General features: G+C 41.0%; 1 protein-coding gene across 1 annotated transcript; it reads left to right on the top strand.

Moving 5' to 3' along the window:
* The first annotated feature begins 682 nt into the window (after nucleotides 1–682).
* LOC131592004 (NADH dehydrogenase [ubiquinone] 1 alpha subcomplex subunit 12-like) lies at nucleotides 683–13,625 on the top strand. Its single transcript, XM_058863196.1, has 4 exons — nucleotides 683–930; nucleotides 4,463–4,545; nucleotides 5,531–5,618; nucleotides 13,353–13,625. Exons 1-4 carry the CDS (start codon nucleotides 698–700, stop codon nucleotides 13,531–13,533), a joined length of 585 nt encoding a protein of 194 aa, XP_058719179.1. The 5' UTR covers nucleotides 683–697; the 3' UTR covers nucleotides 13,534–13,625.
* The last annotated feature ends 8,448 nt before the right edge of the window (nucleotides 13,626–22,073 follow it).

A 22,073-nucleotide genomic window follows, 5' to 3' on the forward strand; every position in this document is an offset into this window, starting at 1 on the left:
TTCACTCCAACTCCTGCTTTGTCTCTTCCCAAAACTCCAGTTCCAATAGTAGCAGCTTGGCCTTTCCATGTTTGACAGCTGGTCTCTGCTCATCAGCCAGCACAGGTTGCTGGATGCGTTTACCAGGTGCCTTTCCAAGCCCTGTCTGCCCTGACAAAGTACAATGGATCTATTTTTGCCTGGCCTGTGTAGCAGTAGCCTTGTGAAGGTCAGGGAAATGGTTTCTGCACCTTACCTGCTCAGCCTTGTAGCAACAGTAGTGAAGTCCTGCCAACATCCACAGCAGGGCAATCTAAGGTCTTTCCTCCTGCTGGTGCAGAACCAGGAGAAGGCACTGGACAAGATGGAGAGGTGGACACATGGGTGAGACAATAGGTAACACATTCCTTAATGGCCTGCCAGGGTTGGGAAAAGCCAGGAGAGAGAAGACTGTCAAGGTCTCCTCTGACCATCACCCGCAGCCTGCACCGGGTGAGATGTCACCTGTCCTGCCCCCTGATTCTTGATCCGGGCGGTCTCCAGATCCAAAAGATCTCCTTGCTGCCAAGAATTGGTAACTTTTCTCCTCACAGATCTTGTGACCCGTGTGAAATAAGGGATTGCCAGTAGACTTTCTATTATAAAAAGGCTTTTCTCCCTATCCTGAAGTTCTTTGTATCTTGCTGACCTTCGGGTGTAAGCAGTAGGCAATTGTTCTATGGGTGCAGGCTGTGCGGTGTCCCCGCCTCAGGAAAGGCCCGCAGGCGGATCTCGCTGCCGGTTCCGCTGCCGGTTCCGCTTCCGGGCGCTCGCTGTCACCGAGGGCGGGAGGGGGCGGTGCTGGCCCGCGGCCCGCCCTACCATGGCGGAGTACGTGCAGGTGCTGAAGCGGGCGCTGAAGCACATCGGCGGCCACGGCGGGGCCCGCGGCGCCATCCTGCAGCTGCTCAGGTAATGCGGCTCCGGCGCGGCCGGCGGGGCCTTCCCGCGGCGCCACCGCCGCCCCGCGGGGTCACCTTGAGGGGGAGGCCGGGCGGGGGCGGGCGCTGCCTCAGGCCTCGGGAGGAGCCCGCCCCGCCCCGCCCGCTCCGCCGAGGGCGGCGGGTCCCGGTCGGCGGTGGGTGCTGTGCTCAGAGCGGTCCCCAGGCAGGGCCCGCGGCTGTTTTCTGTCCTTGAGGCAGCCTGGAGGGTTCCTGGGTGCTGAGCTGTCGGTGCTGCCCGGGCCGGTTGTCCTGGTGCCCAGCCCCAGTCCCTAGTGCTGTTGCCACAGCCGTGTCTCTGCTGTAGCCGCACTCCGCGCTTCTGTGCGCACCGTCGTGCTCTTCGCTCGGGGTCACCTCAGTCTGGCAGTGCCTTTCTTGAACTGTACCAATCTGAAAGCCGTGCATCTGCTGAAATACCGTGGTCTAAAGCAAGAGAATGAATTACTTCAGCTGCCTTACTGGCTCTGTTTCTTCCAACTCATTTCAAACTGCAGATCACATCTGCTCTCTGGCACTGGATTGTCACCGTTGACCTATGCTTGGCTCTGGATGCCCTCCAGCCCCAGTGGCATTTAGTGCAAAATAAGTTGCAGCCTTTGTTTCCATTCATGTCTGAGTACTTTCTTCCCCAGTACAGAACCTTGCACTCGTCCACATTAAACTTTCTCCTGGCTTTTTTTCCCTCACCCGCATCTCATCTCTTTCTTGTGACAAGTACTTTGAATTGTGATGCAGCATGCTTGAAGCTGCTCCCAAATAGGAGCTGCAGGTTTACAAAGGTACTCTTGACATTCAGATCCTTGATGAAATGTAGGGTGGAAGTCTAAATAGTATGTGATCCAAACTCAGCAGTGTCAGAAACCTGTGCTGTGTTTACAGTTGGTCCTGGAAGAGTATTAAGACATATCCAGTAAATGTTTTAGGCCTGACCACATGCTAAAAAGCTTTTTTATAATCAGTGTTGGGAAGTCAGGAATATAGGATAGCAGTGATTTGCAAATATGAAATTCCCTGTTATATATTAAGTGCTTTCTTTTCTTAGAACAAACAAGCCAAGCTTTCTGAGTCTTTTTGAAGGTATTCCCCCACATATATACATCATAATGGCCCTTTTTCTGTTATTTCTTGTGGCTTAAATTGATCTGTTTTGAAGAGTTAAACATAACGTTTTACACAGTTGCTGATCAGGCCTCTTCAGTATTTTCATATAGTGGATTTAGTCCTGTTTAGCAGTAAGACAATACATGGTTTCCCTGGCTAGAGCTTTACTGCTATTCTAATTACTATTTTCTGTCACACACCTACCCCCTCCCCCGGTTGTTTCCTCCACTTTGTTTTCCTTCTCAGACTGTAGCTATTACTCTGACAGTTCTTAAGAAGAGGTGGAGCTGGGGAAATGAAAGCGTGGAAGAGTCAGTATTAGGTGTCATCGGTGTGCCTCTTCCTAAGCACAGCTCTGTGAATGTCTCCTCAGAGATCTTTTGTGAGTCTAAGACTGCAGGCTGGGTTGACACCTTTCTACCACACGGAAAAAGAGAGCAGGGAAGACTGGAGGCAGTGCTGTTCTTTCTTTCCTTCAGAAGACAGAAGTTAGGTGTACTAGGTGGGTACCTACTACACCCAATCCTCACCAACCACAAACAGCTGCTGCCTCCTGCTCACCTTTCAAGCCATTAAATCATCCATCCCAGCTCGAGGAATAAGTTTGGTGTTTAAAGACGAGTTACCAAGGTGTTCTTTTTTGAAACAGTTGAATTTAAGAAGTAATCACTAGTAACTGGAAAAAAATTATTTACCCAAGTCAGAAGACTCTTTCTCTGAATTTCCCTGCTTTTCTCCATGTTTTCCACCGAGGCAGCTGCAGATTTATATGTTATCAAGTCAAATTATTAAGAGCCTTTGTGGCTGAAAACATTCTCCTTACTTAAAATTCAGTGAAATTGGCTGGAAAATGTTCTCAGGAATCCATAAATAACTCCAGTGTCTGATATTGGTATTCAGGGCATGAAGTCAGGACAAGGGCATAAGAACACTTGCAAGAAAGGGAGGGGAAAAAGGAAGGGAGGGCAGCAGTGGAATGGCTCTTCTTTTTCTGAAGCTGGGAGCTCAGGCTTGTATAGTTGAGGCAGAGATCTTTGAATGTTTCTTTGACAGAGGAGAGATGTGTCAGAGAATCTCTCTGCCTGCCACCATAGAGGTTTAAAATGATTACCTTCTGGAATGATTGTCACTTTCACACACCCTGGGGGAAAAGACAACAAAAAAACTTCATCTGAGCACATTCCTCCTCTCACTTGAGATTGAGTTGAGAATGTGCATAATACTACTAATAACTAAAACCTTTGAGAGGAAACTTATCCCTATATAATTCTGCCTGGGATAAATATCAGTAAAAAAAAAAAGCAAAATTGCAGATATGGAGGGAGAAGAGCACTTTGGTTAATTTTATTATCACAAGACTGTAAATCATAGGTTCAGTTTAATTATTTATTTCTACAATAACGTTAAAATACATTCTCTATAAGGAGTTGAAACTCATATATACTTTATCTGGGACAGTGTAAGTCTCACAGAGTTGCAGGGTAAATGCGTGGATCTTTCACAATTATACAAAAGCAAGGAAGTAACAATTACAATTCTCCTTGGCAAGCAGCTGCAGTGGCCTAAAATATTACTATTCCTCTCTTGGAGGTTACTGCCCACACAGGGGCAGTATGTAATGTACATAGTAGTAATGAGGTCTCTTGTGCTGCTTCAGTGCTGACCACTTCAAAGGGCAATTCAGGCTGAGATAGTAGCTACTGATAGTTGAGAAGGATGGTGACATTTCCTACTGAGTGGATTAACATGTGCCTCTGGGTCTCCCACAGTACTGGCGATTGAGAGAGAGATGGGGCAACTGACTGCTGATCAGAATCCGAATTTACTGTGAGCTACATATGTTTTTATACCATTCTAGGAAGGCTAGTAATTTTTTACTACAGTGATTAGGTTAATCATCATACAAACAAGCTTGTACATTTTTGCAGTATCTCTTCTACTTGCAGAAATTGATTCAATCTTCTTCCCTGTTGCCAGTCTGATCCAATCCTCTTGCAATCTTCAAAGTCCCATTTGTTCTTGCCAAGGCATCCTGATTATCAAATCTCTTATGCTAATCAGGTCCAAAGCACTCTCTGTCTCTGCAACAGCAGCACAATATTTAAGGTTTTGTGGGTGTTAAATTGTTACATTGTAGAGTTGCTTTATCTTCTACTATAATGAGCTTATAAATAAGTAAGAGTCCCTGAAAGCTTTTTTGTGTGGATTTTATCATCCTGTCAGTGAGATGCACATTAGTTGCAGGAATTGGAGGTTGTTTTGCAATCCATAAACTTGAATAGATTTTTTAAAAACTACCTTTGCATACATGTACACAGATTTTTACTAACCCTTAAGGAACCTCTGTCACAATTTTGTTCTGAGAGAACACCAACTGAAACTGTTTTGATGATTCACAGGGTCAATGATTTGAAGACTGGTAATCTGATAGGAACTGACAAATATGGAAACAAATACTACGAAGACAAAAGAAACTTCTTTGGTATGTGTGCTAATGTGAACACCTCCCAACCAACTGTGTCACTCCCACATAGCTTATGTGCTTTCTGCTAGTGAAATACAACTTGTTGCCTGCCTGACTTCCCTGCACTTGTCTTGTGTGAGTCTTAGATTTAGAGAAATGCTTTGACAGCTTCTTTTTCTCTGTTTTATCCCCCAATTCCTTCACAAACACAGTCAATCTGAAACAGTGAATATGGAATAAATATAAGCCAGTCATATGGTCTCTGTGTAGGTAAAGCTATATGATAATGTGATTGAGAGTTGATTTTAGTCCTTGACCTAAAGGCTGGTAGTTTAACAGGTGGGGAAAGAAGAACTATGTTTAAAACTGCCTCACAGCTTTACTCACTTACATGATCACTTCAGGGCAAAGAGCACAGGTTGGCTTAAACTTACTATTACTATTACTTACCTTAAGTAGTAGATTTTAAATCAAGCTTCTTGAGTACTTAAAAAGGCAGCACCTAAACCTAAAGCAACACAGGTGACACATAAGCAATTGACACACTGGTCAGGCCAAGCTAACTGCAGGTTAACTTGGAGTGTAACCAGGGAAGGCACTTGCTGATTAACATTGCTTGGTAGTTTTGTGTAGATGAAATTTAGTTTAGTCTTATGTTATCAGTGGCAATGTTCCTTTGGAAAAGACTCCTCATACTGGAGGAAAAATCCCCAAACCTCTTTCTCTGCCTGAAAATTTTATAAGTTCCTCTTTCCCATTATTTATACAATAGCCAATATTTGCTACCTTGTGAGAGCATTGGATTCAGTCATCTAAAACTAAAGTAATAGTGGAAATACAGAAGACCTGAAAAAATAAAACTCTGCTGGCTTAAAAATAGGTGCCCATTATGGTAGATACTATCACTAAAAATGTTTTTCCTTGGTTTTCCTGAATTCTCTCCTTTATAAGAAAATAATTTAATTTTTAAGGCTAATATGATATTTCTGTTTTTTTACTTAAGGTCGGCACAGATGGGTTGTATATACTGAAGAAATGAATGGCAAAAATACCTTTTGGGAAGTTGATGGAAGTATGGTGCCCCCTGAATGGTAAATTGTTTAGCTTAATAATGTGGACAGATAGCAATTGTGTAATTGCTTTATATTTTCTCATATTACAAAGCAGAAGATTTAAAAAAAAAAGTTTTCATGGTCGTAGCTGTCACATCTGTGACCAGAAGGTTTCAGACTCGTCACTTCTAATGTTGAACTGCATTCATGTTTATTGCTCGCTGTCCTGGCTGAGGCACTCACTGCTTTTTGGATTGAGAAGAGCATTTTGCCAGCCAGACTGAGCAGGTCAAGACAGTCTTCTAATTTTCATTATTACTCTGTTAATGGTTTGCCAAAGCCTAGGGCCACCAGAAGTAAAATATTTGTTATTGCCATCGTAAGCAAGAACCTAAGGAACATATGGCAGTGGTGGAACAACATTCCTTAACCCACAGCCACTAACAGCATAATTGTTTCAATTTGTATACATTGATGTGGTAGTAAACATTGAAGTACCAGAATGCTCCATATGTTGACTGCTACTTGACTATAATTTTTATTGAGGATTTATTTTCTGTTCATGCATTTCAGTAATAATTCTGTACAGCCTTAAATTCCAGAAGGTCTCTGGCCACAGCTGTTGACCCTTTTTTTGTTTTCCTAGAAAACTCACACCACATAAACTAACAGTGTATACTTGTAAAAACAATCTCTATGCAATTCTTAAGGAATAGGAATAGCACTTCAGCCACAAAGCAGCAAAAGGAGACATCAAGAGAGAAGTGTTTGGGTAGACTGAGCAAACACTGTTTTTTATTACTCCTGTAACAGATATTCTATGCCAAGGCTGGGATTGATTATAAAATCTTCTAAATTGTGGCTCTTACTGGAACATTTGAGGAATGTGTGGGTAGACTCTCTAGGTGGTCAATTCTGTTTCAAGCTCTCCCAGCCTTACATTATGTTTAATGTGGTTAATACTTTTTTCTGTCTTATTTGGTTAGAACTGAATGGCATTGTTTTTTGAAGTGACATTAGAATCTCCAGCACCAGGATGTTCATGCCTTGCTCTCTGCATAACTCTTGTTTGGTTCTGGTTGTTATCCACTATTAGACTGTGCTAGGTTTTAAGATTTTCTTTATTTTGAGGCACAGGTTTTGTTTCACAAAGGTTTTGGTTTTTATTTTGTTTTTTCTTTTGCCTGTGTTTATGGACTATTTGTTGCATCTTTAGAAACCTCAATAAAGGGTTTCTTTTTGAGAATCAAAGTGATGTTTCAAGGGTTAAGTAGCTTGTTTACTTCACAGGAATTAATGAGGTAGAAAAACTTGTTTTCCTATCAATGTGGAAAAAATTCCTTTAAAAGAAGCAGTAAAGATTTCGTTATTTTCAAGACTGGTGAGTGTAATGAGGCACAAAAGAGTAAACAGTCTTGTGTTTAGGATATTTTTGTCAGGAAACTTAGTTGTGCAGTACCAGTCAGGTTTGTGGATTTGGGGCTTTTTTTGGGAAGGGGGGATAAGGTGGAGGGTGGTGTTTCTTGCTGATAAATTTGTATGTCCCATGATAACATATATTTATTCTTACACAGGAATCCTAGTTTCGTGACACATCTAACTCACTGATGTGTATTTCCATACAGCTTAGAGACATCTTTAAAAATACAAATATTTTGAGTGGGAATAAATGCTGCCTTTTACGACTTTTTAAAAATTTTAATTTGGTGCTATTCTGCCTTAAATTTTTAACATGGCATAGACTTCTGAATTGAGACTGACAATATTTTGTACAAGCTGCTGTCCATGTAACACTAGAGTTGTGCAACAGGTGGTTATTTTGGACCCAGAAATAAATTGAACTGTGTGAAATTACTTCTATTAACAAAAAGAGTAATTAATCCATATGATAATAGTATGATACATGTTTGTCATCCTTGGGTCATCAGCTAAGTACCAAAGAAGTATTTAAAGTACTGCTGTTAGAGGTAGGTGTGGTCTGAATGCTTCTTCTCAACACTGATTTTACTCTGGAAATTTACTCAGTTAATTTTGCTCAGCCCAGCCCAGTTTTGTATGTGGTTGTATCCTCTTCTTGCAGTAAGTTGTGTGCCTTCAGGATTGTAGAATATGAATGATTGTTCAAGTACAATCAAGTGAAGCTCATGTATGATGAACTGGAAAAAAGCATTTTGGTATGTTGAAGAGTTCTGGAAACAACTGTAAAAAAATGCTACCCTTTACCTTCTCTTAGATACTAGAGAAAAAGAAAAAACAGCAAGAAAAAACACCTCATATGTAATAACATATTGTAATACCATTTTAGGAGCTACTGAGTATTTTCAGTATTCTGAAATAATTGATGTAATGTCTTTTGACAACGGATGTACTGAAATTGTACAGTCTAAAGGAAATCAGAGTGTTGTTTTGACATATGTCTACTCTCCAGGGAATCGAGACTGTTGTTTTTTAAAAATGTTTCCAGACTAGAATATGTAGGCTTGTGCTTTATTCTGATTTAGTTGTTATTTCACTTCATTTTCACTCTGGGTTTTCTTTCTTTTGGTATCCAAAATCCAGATGTTGGTATCTACTTTACTGGCGACAATATAATTAGATTTTAAAAAAAATTTCTTTAATACTTGCCTTGGGAATGATGAATATTAATATTCTTGTAATGCTTTACAAGATATTTGGCACAACTTTTTTCCTTACCCAAATTCATCTTTTTCACTTTTAGGCAGTGAGAGAAACCAAATACTTGTTTTGTTTCTTACTAGTCAGTGTTGTTTGCAGGAACTCAGTGCTGCTTCCATTTTTGAACACAGTGATCTGTGTGCTCTGTGAACATATAAACAATAGAAGTTAAATCCGTTTATAGCTGTGCCTGTGGGGACTCTGTTTAGTGCTTTCATGGATGTCTCCATTGCAGCATCACTAATCCTTGGCCTTTATGTTTAAGCTATTTGTTTAGTGTATTTCTGGTGTCATGTACTTTGGTTTGCATTTTGGCCAAATGCTTTGAACAAACAAATTGACGACTGGTGTAAATGTACACACTAGTTAAAAATAAATTGCTCTTTTACTGTGATTCTGTGGGGAAAGAAGAGGTGTAATTTGAGAATAGTTTTTCCTTTTGTAGGGACACTTCATTTTGCCAGCACTGTCCTGTGTATTTGTGATGTCTGTTCTGTACTTTGAGGTTTATTTCCTTATGGTGTAAATCTGACATCATTGGAAGGAGCTCCAGGAGTGTTTACTTCATGTAGTGAAGTATTGCAAATTTACCTTCAGTTTAATAGTCTGCAGCCTCTTTAGTTGGTCTGACAGGGAGGAATGTAGCACCTCAGACTTGCCAACACACTACAAAATGTAAGGAAATATGCAGTTCTCTTGTAAAAAATGCTGCTTTTCAAGTTTGCCTTCAAGGAAAACAAAACAGAAAGATTGAACAGAAAAGGAAGGGGATTGGGAAAATTTCCATCCTTCTAGTAGCTTCACAGTAAATTTCGATTAAATGCTAATTAGATGTTTTCCATCTCATTGCTATGGTGTAGTAGTTTGCATGATAAATTAAGTTATCTCCCATGTGTAAACGAACACATTTGTTGTCCCTTTTTTGTTCTCTGCCCTATGATCTGAACCCACATATTCATTTCTCTTGTCTCATTGCAGCATGGTTAACTTGTGGCAAAAAGTGGATGTTAGCAAGTTGGCAAACATCATAAGCTGACGCAGGCTGTGCCTGAACCTTGCAGATGCACATATGGTAGTGGCTGCTGAGTTTGTGTAGCATCAGTTCTTGTTTGACAGCTTGTACATCATATAATTGGCTCCAGTCCCTTGTAGCTTCAGCTTAAAATCTATTTGCTTTTAAATATTTGTTAGAACTTCAGAAAAATTCTACATAGTCTTGAGAGCTTTTGAAGATACTTTGAGGTGTCTTTTATCCATTTATGCAAGAAAAAGTGCAAAGGCTTTGCTGGCCTCAGTCTGCTTCCTAGTGACTGCTCACTGATTCAGGAAGCTGCTTCAGCCTCTTCAGAGCTGCTTGCATCCTCCTGATTTTTCTGTGTTCTGTGCAAGTTGTCTGCTTCTTTGTAGGTTTTCAGTCATTAATTGCTTTTGAATTTTTTTTTCCACAATGGATTTATAGGCAGAGTTTGTATGGAAATCTGGCCATCTGCAGGATGTCATATCTCTTTATTCATGCTGTTCAATCTTGTGCATGAAAAGCTTTTCTTGAGCATCTGGGGGTACAGTCTGAGATATCAGAGCTTCAAACAATGCTTTGAGGCAGATGTCAAGGGGAAAGTCTTCCCAAAACAAAGTTTTCAAGATTTTTAGTGGAAAGTGGGAGCTTTTGTTTTAGAGAACTGACTGCAAACCAAAATGCTTTTGTAAGTCACATGTTGGGCTTCTAAGGAGAATCCTTTGTGACCAGGTTAAGCCCTGAAACTCTGAAATATAAGCATAATTCATAGTGGATTGATTTTGAAATCTCTTCATGTTTTTCAATACTTGTGACTGTACTGGCATGTCTTGTCAGTGAGGAATTTTATTTTTACTTTCCAGTGAGAAAATGTGATTCAAGGATTGGTTATGCTGATCTATTTAAATTTGAGCTTGGTTTCATGTTGATGTTCTAGAAATCCAGAGAATCTTAAACGCAAAGATATTAATTACTCAAAAATGCTCTATTTTAAATGATTTTATGGATTTAGTCTTAAAAGTGTGCAAAGCAATAGTTTAAATGACAGGTAAAGCCACTCTGTTAAATACTATCATGAAACTTTTCTGATGTTTCAAGGAATGAATGTGTGACAAGTACACTTGTAATGACAGAAGTGCCAGACCTCACACAAGCTTGGAATATAGTTGATTTTAGCTGAGCATTATTATAGTTCTAGTGCTGTGCTTGCTCCAGTCTGTCTTTCAGGCCCTTTGTAACTGGTGTGTGTGACTCTTGGGGAGCATGAGGATGGTGAGGTTTGATGACAGGTGCCTAAACAGGGATTTGTGTGGAGGATCCTTATCCACTGTTAGCAGAAGCATCACTAGGTGAATGTGTGTGTGTTGCAAGTTGCCTGTGTCATGCTTTAACCCCAGCCAAGCACCGAGCCCCAGGCAGCCACTTGTTCTCTCCCTCTCCAGTGGGAGCAGGGAGAGAATCAGAAGGGAAAAGGCTGGAAAACTTACAGGTTGAGATAAGCACAGTTCAATAGGGAAAGCAGAAGCTGCACACAGGCAAAGCAAAACAAGAATTCATTCATGGCTTCCAATGGACAGGCAGGTGTTCCGTCATCTCCAGGAGAGCAGAGCTCCATCACACATAATGATGACTTGGGAAGATAAATAAAATATCATCAGTCCAAACATCCCCTTCTACCTCCTTCTTCCCACTACTTTATATACTTTATATACTGAGCCATGTACAGAATATTCCTTTGGTCAGTTGGGGTCACCTGTCCTGGCTGTCTCCTCCCAGTGTCTCATACACCCCTACTCTCCCTGACAGCGTGGCAGTGCAAAAAGCAGAAAAGGCCATGGCTCTGTGTAAGCTCTGCTCAGCAATAACAGAAACATCTCTGTATTATCAACCCTGTGTTCAGCACAAATCCAAAACACAGCCTCATACAAGCCACTGTGAGGAAAATTAACTCTACCCCAGCCCGAAGCAGCACAGTCACATAAGAGTTAAACTCAGATTATTACTATCCCGTGCACATTGCAATAATAGCCTTAATTTTTACTTTCAGAGAGAAAATTAACTCTACCCTGGCTAAAGCCAGCATAATATGTTACAGTGAGCAGTTTGAAAATCTGGGGCTCCTCTGGAGTGATATGGCAAAGCATTTTGAAATGCAGTCCGCGTGTCAGTATTAGCGGAATAGACTGTTCTTTTGCCCTTTCTCCAATGCCACAAGCTCAGTGTTTCTGTGTTAGCAATGGAGAGCTTGTTGGGTGTGAGCACAGGATTCCTTCTCTGTCAAGTAACCTTTTTTGCAGTATTTCTGCCAACCTTGATGCAGGCTGTCATAGGACACGTGATACCTGAGGGCATGTGAAGAACAGTAGTACACAAAATTCTTCTGACAGGTGAGAATCGGGCAAGAGAGTTTGCCTAAGGTGAGAGCTTTGTGTGGTGTGGCCAGGGCATTTCAGAGAGTGGTTTAAAACACCAGGGTTAAAATTGAGCAAGACCTGATCCTCTGTCATCAGACCACATTGTGATTAGTAGTGCTATAGGGCTGCCTTTTTCCAGACAGAAATCGTTAGCCATTTATCTTTTTTTTTTCATAAAAGCAGTGCAAAATGTACACTGAATGAGACCAGATTTACGAAGGAGGGCAGAGAGAGGAAGAGCATTATACATGTGTATAACTTCCAAACTCCAAAGTGGATAATTTTTCCCTCAGGAAGCTGTTCTTTGCCACTAAACACAGATTTTTTTTCTTCTTACTTTCAAATAATCTTATAGTTCCATCTGATTTTATATTCAAGCCAGTTTCCTGGTAGACCTTAGTCCTATAACGTGTGGCTTTAGTTTGGGGGTTTTGTGTGTTTTTTACTTCTAGAAAAAGAACTTTAGGCTGACACTTTTTTTAAAGTGACATTTTTGTACTAAAGTTATAGTCAAAGTTGTGATTTTTTTTTTTTAAATACATGTCAAGAAGCAATTGGAAAAGATTACCGACCTTCTGTAGAGCTCTTTGGATCTAGAATGTACCTGTCAGTCTATTTCTCACCACTTTTATCATAGTTTTGTTTTGCTGTATAAATGAAGTGTGCTGGATTTGTTGCTAAGGGCTGAAAATGCAATTTTTAGGTTTTCTAGCAGAACTAGAAAAGATGACTTCGTATTTTTAGGTCAAATCTTTGCAAAAGCTGATTAGCAGAAGTCTCCCTAACTCTACCTCAGTAAAAATGCATAAGCTTGCAAAAAATGTCATAACCTCACTTTTGTTATAACTACACACAGTATGAAGTACACGTAAACTGACAGATAATTAAAATGTAATTCATATTTGAAAGTTGCTTCAGGCACTGAAGTAGGAAAGGGATGAAATCAATTCAGTTGGTCCCTGCTGCCGTGTTTCAGTAAATTGTTAGGGAAAATGCTTTGCTTGATCATTAATGTTGCTTGCACAGAGATAGATTGACATTTAGTTCATAGGTAAAGGCTAATCACTAGAATCACTTGGTAATTACCTTATTACTGATTGGTATTAATCATTGTGTTGTGCAGTTAGTAAATATTTATGTGCTTGTTTTTGGTTTACTTACGTCCTTAATCTGTATCCCAAGTGGCAGCTTCATGTATGCCTTGAAAACGGCATTGAAATTGTTGTGAAGTGTAATCTTCTGGTACTTAAAAACAAAACAAACCTCCATAACCTAACAAAGAAAAAGCCCAGGCAACAAAACCAAACCTCATGGTTTTGTCATTTGTAGTGCCTGCCTTAACCTGGCTGCCTGGTGAAGGCTGTACAAACAAGTGACAGCATGCTCTGTCCAAATACTGAGTGTACAAAGGAACAGAAAAGTTGAACTTAAGGTCTGCTTCCAATTGCTTGGAGGCAGAACTGTTACTTATCAGTTATGCTTGTGAAACTAATTAAAATCAATATCCTCTAGTCTCATTCAGAGTCACACTGGATTAAAATTACTTTTTTCCCTTTTCAGAATGAATACTTAGTGTCTCTTCAGAGGAGGACCCTTGGGAGTCAGGAGTTAGGTTTGATAGACATCCTGTGATGTTCCTTAATAACAATATGTCTTTTTCCTCTTAAGGCATCGCTGGCTGCACGCAATGACGGATGACCCTCCAACTACTCATCCACCAGTTGCTCGTAAATTTATCTGGGAGAACCATAAATTCAATGTGAGTGGCACTCCTGAGCAGTATGTGCCTTACTCTACTACTCGCAAGAAGATACACGAGTGGATCCCACCTAAAACAAGCTGCGACTAATAACAGCGACAACATGACTTGTCTCAGCCTGGGCTTTCAGTGTAAATTGTATTTTCACTGGTTTTATTCAGAATAAAAGCCTCCTATAGCAATTGTAGTTTAATTTATTGAATTGGGGGCAGGGAAATGAGAAGATTTTGGGAATAGGACAGAATACATGACAAGTCTTAACCTCATCAAGATATTGTGCTTTTTCTCATATTGTCAGTGTCCTGTCTTTACATAAGCAGCTCTCCAACATTTTAACATGATAACCATTCCTGTGATAGTTACTCTTCATATTTGTGTTATCCAGCAGAATACAAATATACATTTGAAATACAGATTTCTCATCTTTAACATTATCCTTTTACTGTCTCTGCATGGGAAATAATGCACTCTTCACATACTATTTTGGGAAACCATCGCTTTAAATTTTTATAAGACAAGTTAGAAGAGTTCAACCAGTCAGGATTATAGTTTTCATTCATAAGGTGTTCATAAGTATATGCATGAGTATGCAAAAAGTATTGCTGTATTCCAGTATGGGATGAAACATAATACAAAACTTGTAAGGCTACAGTAATCAAATGGCATCTCACCCATAAAGGAATTCAGCCATAAGAAGAGGGCCCTCTGTCACCAAAATCTCTTCTGCTGTGCAGGTTCATTACAAGATGTTCTCATAAGGGTTTGAGATGGACTGTTTGCTCTCTTGTGGCAGGATTTTTAAAGGTCTTTGGAAGTTCAATATTGCACACATTTTTAGGAGGTAGAGAAGTAAAATCTGCCACAGCCCAGTTTCAAAAATGTAAAGCTGGCAAGTTCATGTTTGAAAGAGAGTTGGTTGGGGCTGTGATTTTTTTCTGTATCTTGCTAATGGCTGACTTTTAGTCCAGTCTGCTTATGTATTTTAGCAAAGCTTGCCCTCTCCACAAGGCTTCCTGTACCTGATGCCTTACTCTGTGGACAGCTGATGGGGGGTGTGCCCACCTAGCCTTTCATTCATTCCAGCATCTCAGCTGGTTGGGGAAGAAAAGAGAAACTTCATGGATTGAGAAAGATGGGAAGAGTGTGTGCCAATTACCATCAGGAGCAAAACAGATTAATTTATTGCATTAATACATAATGAGAAACAAAGTCAAAAACTGTAAAACACCACCCTCCCTTCCCACTACTTCATGCCTTCACTCCTGACTGCTCTGCCTCCTCCTCAGGGAATGGTGGTCAGTCCATAACAGCTGTTGTGGGCTCTGCTCTTCCTGCCCCCTGCTTTGCCCTGCGTCCTCTTCACGAGCTTCAGTCCTTTCAGATAAACCTGGTATGGGTTTTCCACAGGCAGAGGTTCCTGTTGGGAAATGCCTGCTTGCTGGTGTGGATTCCTCCTGGGGCTGCCAGGAATCTCAGCTCTGGCAGCCGCAGCACCTCCTCACCTTCCTCCTGCTTTCAACTTGGTGTTCAGGTGACTGCTGCCCACTTCTTCCCCCTCATCCTCTGCCTGAGCAATATTTTTTTCCCCACCTCAAATCCTCTTCCCCAGAAGTGCCCCTGTTTGACAGCCAACTGAGCTGTGCCCTGTGATGTGTTGGCTGCATCCAGCACAGGGCAGCCCTGGCCTCTCCCCACAGAGGCTCCTGCAGACCCCGCTGCCAGCACCTTGACAATTACACTCAGTATAATGACTTACAGAAATGGTTGTTAAAGATGACTGAGAAGGGGGTTGGATGCATTACATGCTTGCAATTGCCTATCAAGAAGAAAAAACCTTTATTCCCCAATAACCCCGAGTGGCTGTACCACTGATTCTACACTGGCTGGTTTTCCTTTGCAATGCCCACCTGACTGGGTTACTTAACCCTCAGTTGCTTCCTTCCTTATTAAATCAAATTCTGCATTAATTAATTCTTTAAAGGTGGGGGTTTTAGTTTTAATTTCTTTGAATTAGTTGTAGTCCTTAAATTAGTAGGAAGTAGCACCAACATCTCCTAACCTATCTAATTAGAAAAGGATAATGTTTAATTTAAGTCAGAAAAAGCACTGGGCACAGCTGAAAAGCAATTTGAGACGTACTGAGAAGAATAAATGAAAAGGACTTGTTTAACATTTTTATCTTGATAGATTATTTCACCTTAAGAACAAAGTTTGCCCCAGTGCCAATGGAGAACTTCATCACTAACACTCATCTATACAAGTCCTATGGGCTCAAACAAAGGTAGAGCAGTTAACTCTCAGATTTTTTTGCCTCTATTTCACTTTAATGCGTTTTCTACCAATTTCATTCTTCTTCCTTCTTTGTTCTGTGGATATTTGGATTGCATCCTAAACACACACCAGGAGGTACATTTGGGAATGAGATTCTGTACTTAGGGATAGGCAGTAACTCTTCTACACGTTCTACGCCAAAAGAAGAAATCTCTGCCTGTTTGTTCTTTTGCTGTCACCTGGAACAGAAGCGTTCAGGTAGCAAACAGTTTTGAACAACTTTGTGTGCAGCAATGCTACACAGAGAGAAAAATGAGCATGTCCTCCTGGCCTGCTGAGCTGACGAAAGTCTAGGACTCAGTAGCTTGGTTTAGAAAATATCATCAATCACATTTCTGAAGAGGACAGAAACCTGCTCATCCTAATTTAACCAGCAGGGACCAGAAATGCTAGATTTTAAATGCAAAATTTCAGTGACATCTCTTGTAGCATTGCTCCTCCAGGGTAGGTTGCACAAGGCACATGCAGGAAATAAAGCATACGCAGAAGAATCAGTGGTCTTCCACTGGGATTTCTGCAAACGCTTCTGCAATTCAGTCTTTTTATCAGCAACCTCATTCGGTTACAGGAGTTCACCTTTTCTCATTACATCTGCCTCAGTATTCAGGTTCATTTGCTTTCTGGTCTAAAAGACATTTTAAATGCCAAGCTGGCCAAGTGTCATAGCAGTGTGTTCAACCAAGTGCAACTGAACCTCTGACAGAAATACTCCCCTTGCACTAAATGTGAGTTTTAAAAGAAACAAATTTCTGATACGGGAACAGGCTCATTAAGAAGACAGGTACCTCCTCCAAGAGCAGCAGAATGCTGAAAACCACTTTTATGTTGAAATTGTGTCTGTACCAGTACTTTCTGCATCCCCAGGGTCCTGAGCAGCCCTTTGCTGCAGCTGTCTGCAGGCTTTTGCTGTGCTCCCAGCACACTCAGCTCAGCCCCATGCATTGGTGCCTCTCCCTCCATGGAGCGCTGCATCCTGCCTCACTGCTGCCCATGGCTGCACCTCTGCCCTCAGCTGAAACTGCCCAGGACATGTTGGAGCAGAGAACAGTGGTGAAGGGAGCTTCAGGAGACCATCTCATAACCATTCCAGCTACAACAAGAGGAGAAATCTTTAACAGACAGGAACATCCTAGGGCATTTAAGGATGCTGAAAGGAGAAGACAGGAGGCCCTGTCACTTCCTGCCCAACTTGTGCTGTACTACTGACTCCTGCACACTCTGCCCAGCTGGCTCTTTGAGGGCACACTAAGAACATTCAGATATTCACCAGCTCATAGTTCTATGTCATCTAACCTCAGGTTTCAGCTTTTGGGATGTTTCATGCTGAAGTTGGCGTTTAGATGCAGTCTTGATTGGGAATTACAGGGGCAATTATATTGGATAGAGCTGTAGTCATCAGCCCCAAAAGCTGAAGTATGTATTTTCCACAGCTGTAATGCATTCAGAGTGAAACCTTTGATTTACTAATTCTGTGGGGCTTGTTATTCTGATGGCAGCTGTGGGGGAGAGAGGGAACAGATCCTTGCTTTGTTTATAGGTTAAAAACCTGCAGATCTGAAGGCTCTGCTTTCACATGGTGCTTACAAGGAGTGGGTGAAAGTGGCAGCCTTTAAATGTCACTCGAGGTTCCTCACGCAAATCCCACAGTAAATGCTGGATTGCACCAAAGGGAAGCCTATCTCAGTGGAAGATATCAGAGCAGCCCATGTCAGTGGGGAAGGGCCCAGCAGGTATTTTGTCCTGGAGACCTGCTGGGCTTTGAACACCACCCTCTGGTTGCCAAGCAGAGCAAGGCTCTGATGCCAGAGCTGATTGTGACTTACCTCCAGCATAGAGCCAGGAAGGGGAGTGCTTTGCTGAGTGCACCATACCCAGCTGCCAGCAGGACCATGCTCAATCTGCAGAAATCAGAGCTGCCAGAGACTTCCCCTTGCTGAAGGGCCAAGACCAGGTCTGGCTATTTCCTTATGTTTTTGAATCACTTGAACCCATGCAATATTACTTCCCATGCTGATGAATTTTGCAGGTGGTCTTAGCTTTGTTCATAGGCAACAAACATAAAGGGCAGAATTGAACCAGGATTTTGAGGAAAAAAAGCATTGTTTTCAAAATATATGTATGTAATTATCATTTATGAGAGGGTTTGTTTTTTTGAAAAAGCACTTTAAGATTTATACTTCTCTCTGCCTTTTACTTAGATATTCTGATTAATGATTTCTTTGGTTTTAAATATTTTCAGAGTAAAAAAAAAAAAATTTGAACATGAATACATGTACCCCAAGCAAGATCTGTATACACAAATATGCATGAGCACATAGGTGGGAAAAAAAATACACATTCAGCATCAAGATTATTTTTAGGTGGAAATTTGCATTACAAAGTTTCCAACAATGCTAAACTTTCTTCAAATCAAATTTTAAAGATGTGTAATGCGAGTTAAAAACTCATATTCAAATCAAAATTTCTTGCTTGTTAATTAAAATCACAAATCTCTTCATTTAAATTGGTTTATTCTGCCCTATAAACCAGAAAAGGCAGAAGAGATTAAGCAAGAATTTTTGTTTGTGTGCATGAGTGAAAATAAAAGTTACTGGCTGATTTTTGCCTGGGAATTTAGAGCAGGAGCCATGGTCACTGAACAGCTTCACGAATTGCTTCGAAAATCAAAATATTTTTGAAATTTGTTCCCAGTAAGAAGAATATGCAGAAAACTGAAATTTTAGGAGCATAGCTTTTTCTTTATGTAAATTACCCCAACACTACATTATTATCTTAGTGTAATTTAATCTCTGTAACAACATCAGTGTTACAAAATCTATTTAAATGATTTGTAGTATTGTTAGCATCACTTAAACAAATCACAGTTCAAAAGACTTTTGTTTTACGTTGGTTTATACTGCTAAAATTCGTATCTATTTCATTCTCTTTGTGTATGATGTAATTCCTTTCCTATTCTTCTAATGGACTACTCAGTTTTTCCCTGTGACATTTAAATATTAGTTTTAGGGCGAGTGGTTGTAGGACTGCTTTATATCCTTCATAGCCCAAAGGATTTTCAGTTAATGGAATAACAATCTATCAAAACACAGCTTGAATGTAACAGATGAAGTCTCACGTGGTCAAGTGTTCAGACACAGGCCTATTAATAGTTTGTTTTTTGAGGGTAACCATCCATAAAAATCCAGTGAGGCAAAACCAAATTCAGCAATATGTGTGTGGCACTTTTCTTGTGTCTGGCAGTGGCCAGAGAAATCAAGAAAACCACAGCATGTTTTCACTTGAGGCAGCTGTGTTTAAAAAAAAGAAAAAAAAAAAGAGGATTTATTTACCTTGGATGTTGGGGAATTAATGGATCTGCTTTACTTTCCAAAGTAAAAAGATAAATGCATGAGCCTCAGATAAACCTCACTAGCCTGCAACACAGCAGCAAGATCACTGTTGGCACAAGACGACATTTTTGTTATTTGGTGTGTCTTCACTTGACCTTGTACATCTTCAGTCTGACCTTCACATCTCTCTGGGACCAGCCTAGAGGTGGCTTGGTCCACTCAGCACAAAGCTGCCCTGAGACAGAGACGTTTCTGCCTCTGACAGGGGACATCACCTCTGAATCTCAAACTGAGCCTTGTCACCATGACTCTAAATCAGGTGCCGACTCCTGGCAGCGCTCTTGGCCTTCTGGGTATAGCAAAGCTTCATTTCTGGATGTCTGTGCCCCAGATAGCCCATTAATAATGTGAATCTAAAGCAGAAGAGCTAGTCTGGAAATAGAAGCAGAGGCCAACAAGGGACTTGCACTACCTTTCTTCTGTTTCATGGACGGGGCAAGATGCTGGCAGTACCAAGTGTTCTGCCCAGCACCTGGAAGTCATGGTGGCTATCTATCACCAAAAGCTACCTGTATTCCCTTTAAATCCTGTTATTTAGTTTTCATTCCCCTTCAGTGGAATCTGGTTTCATTTTTATAAATAACATTTTTCAGTTTGGGTCTCTCTGTCCTGGAGTGTTGTTGCTGTAAATACTGACAGCAAAAGTGAATTTGTGTTTTATCTACTTGAAATTCTTTCCAACAGGCTTCAAATGATAGACTTCAAATAATTTCTGATTGATTTTTTTCGACTGATTTTTTTCCTTCAAAAATGTTCCTTACACATCTGTTAGTCTTTGAGTTTTTAAAGCTTGAATTAGCCATTGAAGTTTAGGAGTTGAAAAGCAGCAACAGAAGCTGATATTTCCTGGATCACTTCAAACTGCAGCAAATAGCAACATGTCTTTTGACATATTTTAAAGTACAGAACTTGAGAGGGCAAAAATTAATTCAGCACCCAACTATTACTTGCTGTACCAATTATCAGAGCTGAATGAAGAATTAAATTGATTGTGGATATTTTTGTTTGCACTCACCAAAGTGGGTTGCAGATCTTGCAGTCAGTCATAGGTAGGTGCATGTTTGGGTGCTCTGGGCTGGGAACCCAGCACTGGCTGCAGGCAGTGGCGTGCCTGCCCCAGGAAGGGGCTGCTCAGCACCAAGGCTGTCTGCTCTGCTCTTCTGCAATACTCTGTGATTGTTTACATCAGTAATAACAAAACAGAGGCACAGAGATTACTCCCAAATCTAACATCCAGCTTTGCCCAGTGACTGGGGAATTGTATCATCCATTGGAGCAAGATCTGAGTGTGCTGTCCCTGCTGTGGCTCACACAAATCCACAGCAACCACTCCCTGACAAAGCACAGAGTTGGGAAGTGGATACCTGGCTCTCTTTACCCTTCATTCCCAACAAATCTGTCCTCCTGGTAAGGTGCCAGCCCCTCACTTGGATTCAAACAATCGTTAGAACATCTATCAACTCTGTGCTAATAACAGCCTTCCTCCCCAGAGCTGGAAAGCTTATCCAAAGCACAGTCCTCTCTGCTGCTTGCCACTCACCACGGGAGCTTACAAAAGAAAGGACAGCAAGGAACTGCTGTGTAACTCACCCCCATAACAACCACCTTAGAGCTACAGGGGCTGGCAGTAGCCCTGCAACCTACTCACCTATTATGGCTGCAGGCTTGCTTCTGGCAGCTGAAGAAAAACAGAAGCTGTTTTTCAAAACACAAACATCAAAAACAGTCAGTGTGTCCATCATGGCGAAGCACTGACTGGATGCTCCAGACTGTGAGGGCAGTGATGTATCTACAGAAGAAAAGCAGTGAGCAGCAATTAATCTGTGTTGTAGGATTTGTCTAACTACATTTAGTAAACTTTGTTTCTTTTAAACCAAGTGGGTTCTTATCTGTACTTGTAGCTCCTATTAATCAGGATTGTAATTGTTGGTACTCAGCAACAGGGAAACGCAAGCCATGGCTGACCATCCATTTGTGTAACTCCACAGTGGGCAAAATTAGCACCCTCATGTTTCCATGGTCACCCATGATTCCACAATATAATTACCTTCATGCTCTGCAATTAACAAAATAGCATTTTGTTACAGAAAGATATTAAGGAAACAAACCACTTCTATCCCCACCATAAGCTGCCTAGAATCAAGTGTTTAAAAGCTGCTGTATACTAGCACTTGTGTGTCATAATTCAACAGGTACATGTCAGCAGGCATTTAGATAATTTCTGAGCTTGTCAGTGTTAACAAGGAGCCGTGAGTGAATTTGTAGGACTGTTTTGTCCTCCTTTCTGTCCTCCCCTTTCTGTTCATCCCTCTGCCTCAGTTAAAATAACATATAAATAAGAATTATCAATTAAAATAAACTCTTCTAAGAATGACAGCAACCTCCTAAATAGGGTTAATAAGCACATGTTAATTTAAACAGGAATATTTGTGCTTATCACATGCACATGAGTTTGCTTAAGCCTGTAATTGTCTTTTGGTAGCTATTTAGCTTCTATATATCTCAACTGTACAGGGGACCCATTCTCACCTCCAGCATTGCCTGAAATTCCACTTCTTTTATTTTAATCCCCAAAAGCCATGCCACGGTAGGTCAAGAAAGCCTAAACCCATGGGTTGCATAAATGTTTTGTCTCTGCATCTTAGTAAGCCTCTAAGAACACTGAAAAGCTTTTCACTCACTGTGCTGGATTGTTCAATTTTTGCTGGTGGTTCAATTTTTGCCCCATGGTGTTGAGAGCACTGTAGCAATAGCTGCTGAAATCCAAGAGCAAACTTTTCCATGCAGTTTGGTTTCTTCACAGCAGGACATACTGCTTTTACAGCAATGACTGTATCAGGCAGTGGGAGGCCAGTAGTGTAAACAGATTTTGCAGCTGAGGGCAAAGCAGGGGTAAGCTCTCTGCAGGTA

Source organism: Poecile atricapillus, chromosome W (genome assembly GCF_030490865.1).
Source record: "Poecile atricapillus isolate bPoeAtr1 chromosome W, bPoeAtr1.hap1, whole genome shotgun sequence".
Classification (NCBI taxonomy): Eukaryota; Metazoa; Chordata; class Aves; order Passeriformes; family Paridae; genus Poecile; species Poecile atricapillus.

What these genes read in the sequence shown, in the direction of transcription:
- LOC131592004 (XM_058863196.1), top strand. Translation starts at nt 698, where the DNA reads ATGGGTGCAGGCTGTGCGGTGTCCCCGCCTCAGGAAAGGCCCGCAGGC. An exon ending in GCCATCCTGCAGCTGCTCAG is followed by an intron (nt 931 to 4,462) that starts GTAATGCGGCTC and finishes GATGATTCACAG; the next exon opens with GGTCAATGATTTGAAGACTG. An exon ending in AGACAAAAGAAACTTCTTTG is followed by an intron (nt 4,546 to 5,530) that starts GTATGTGTGCTA and finishes TTTTTACTTAAG; the next exon opens with GTCGGCACAGATGGGTTGTA.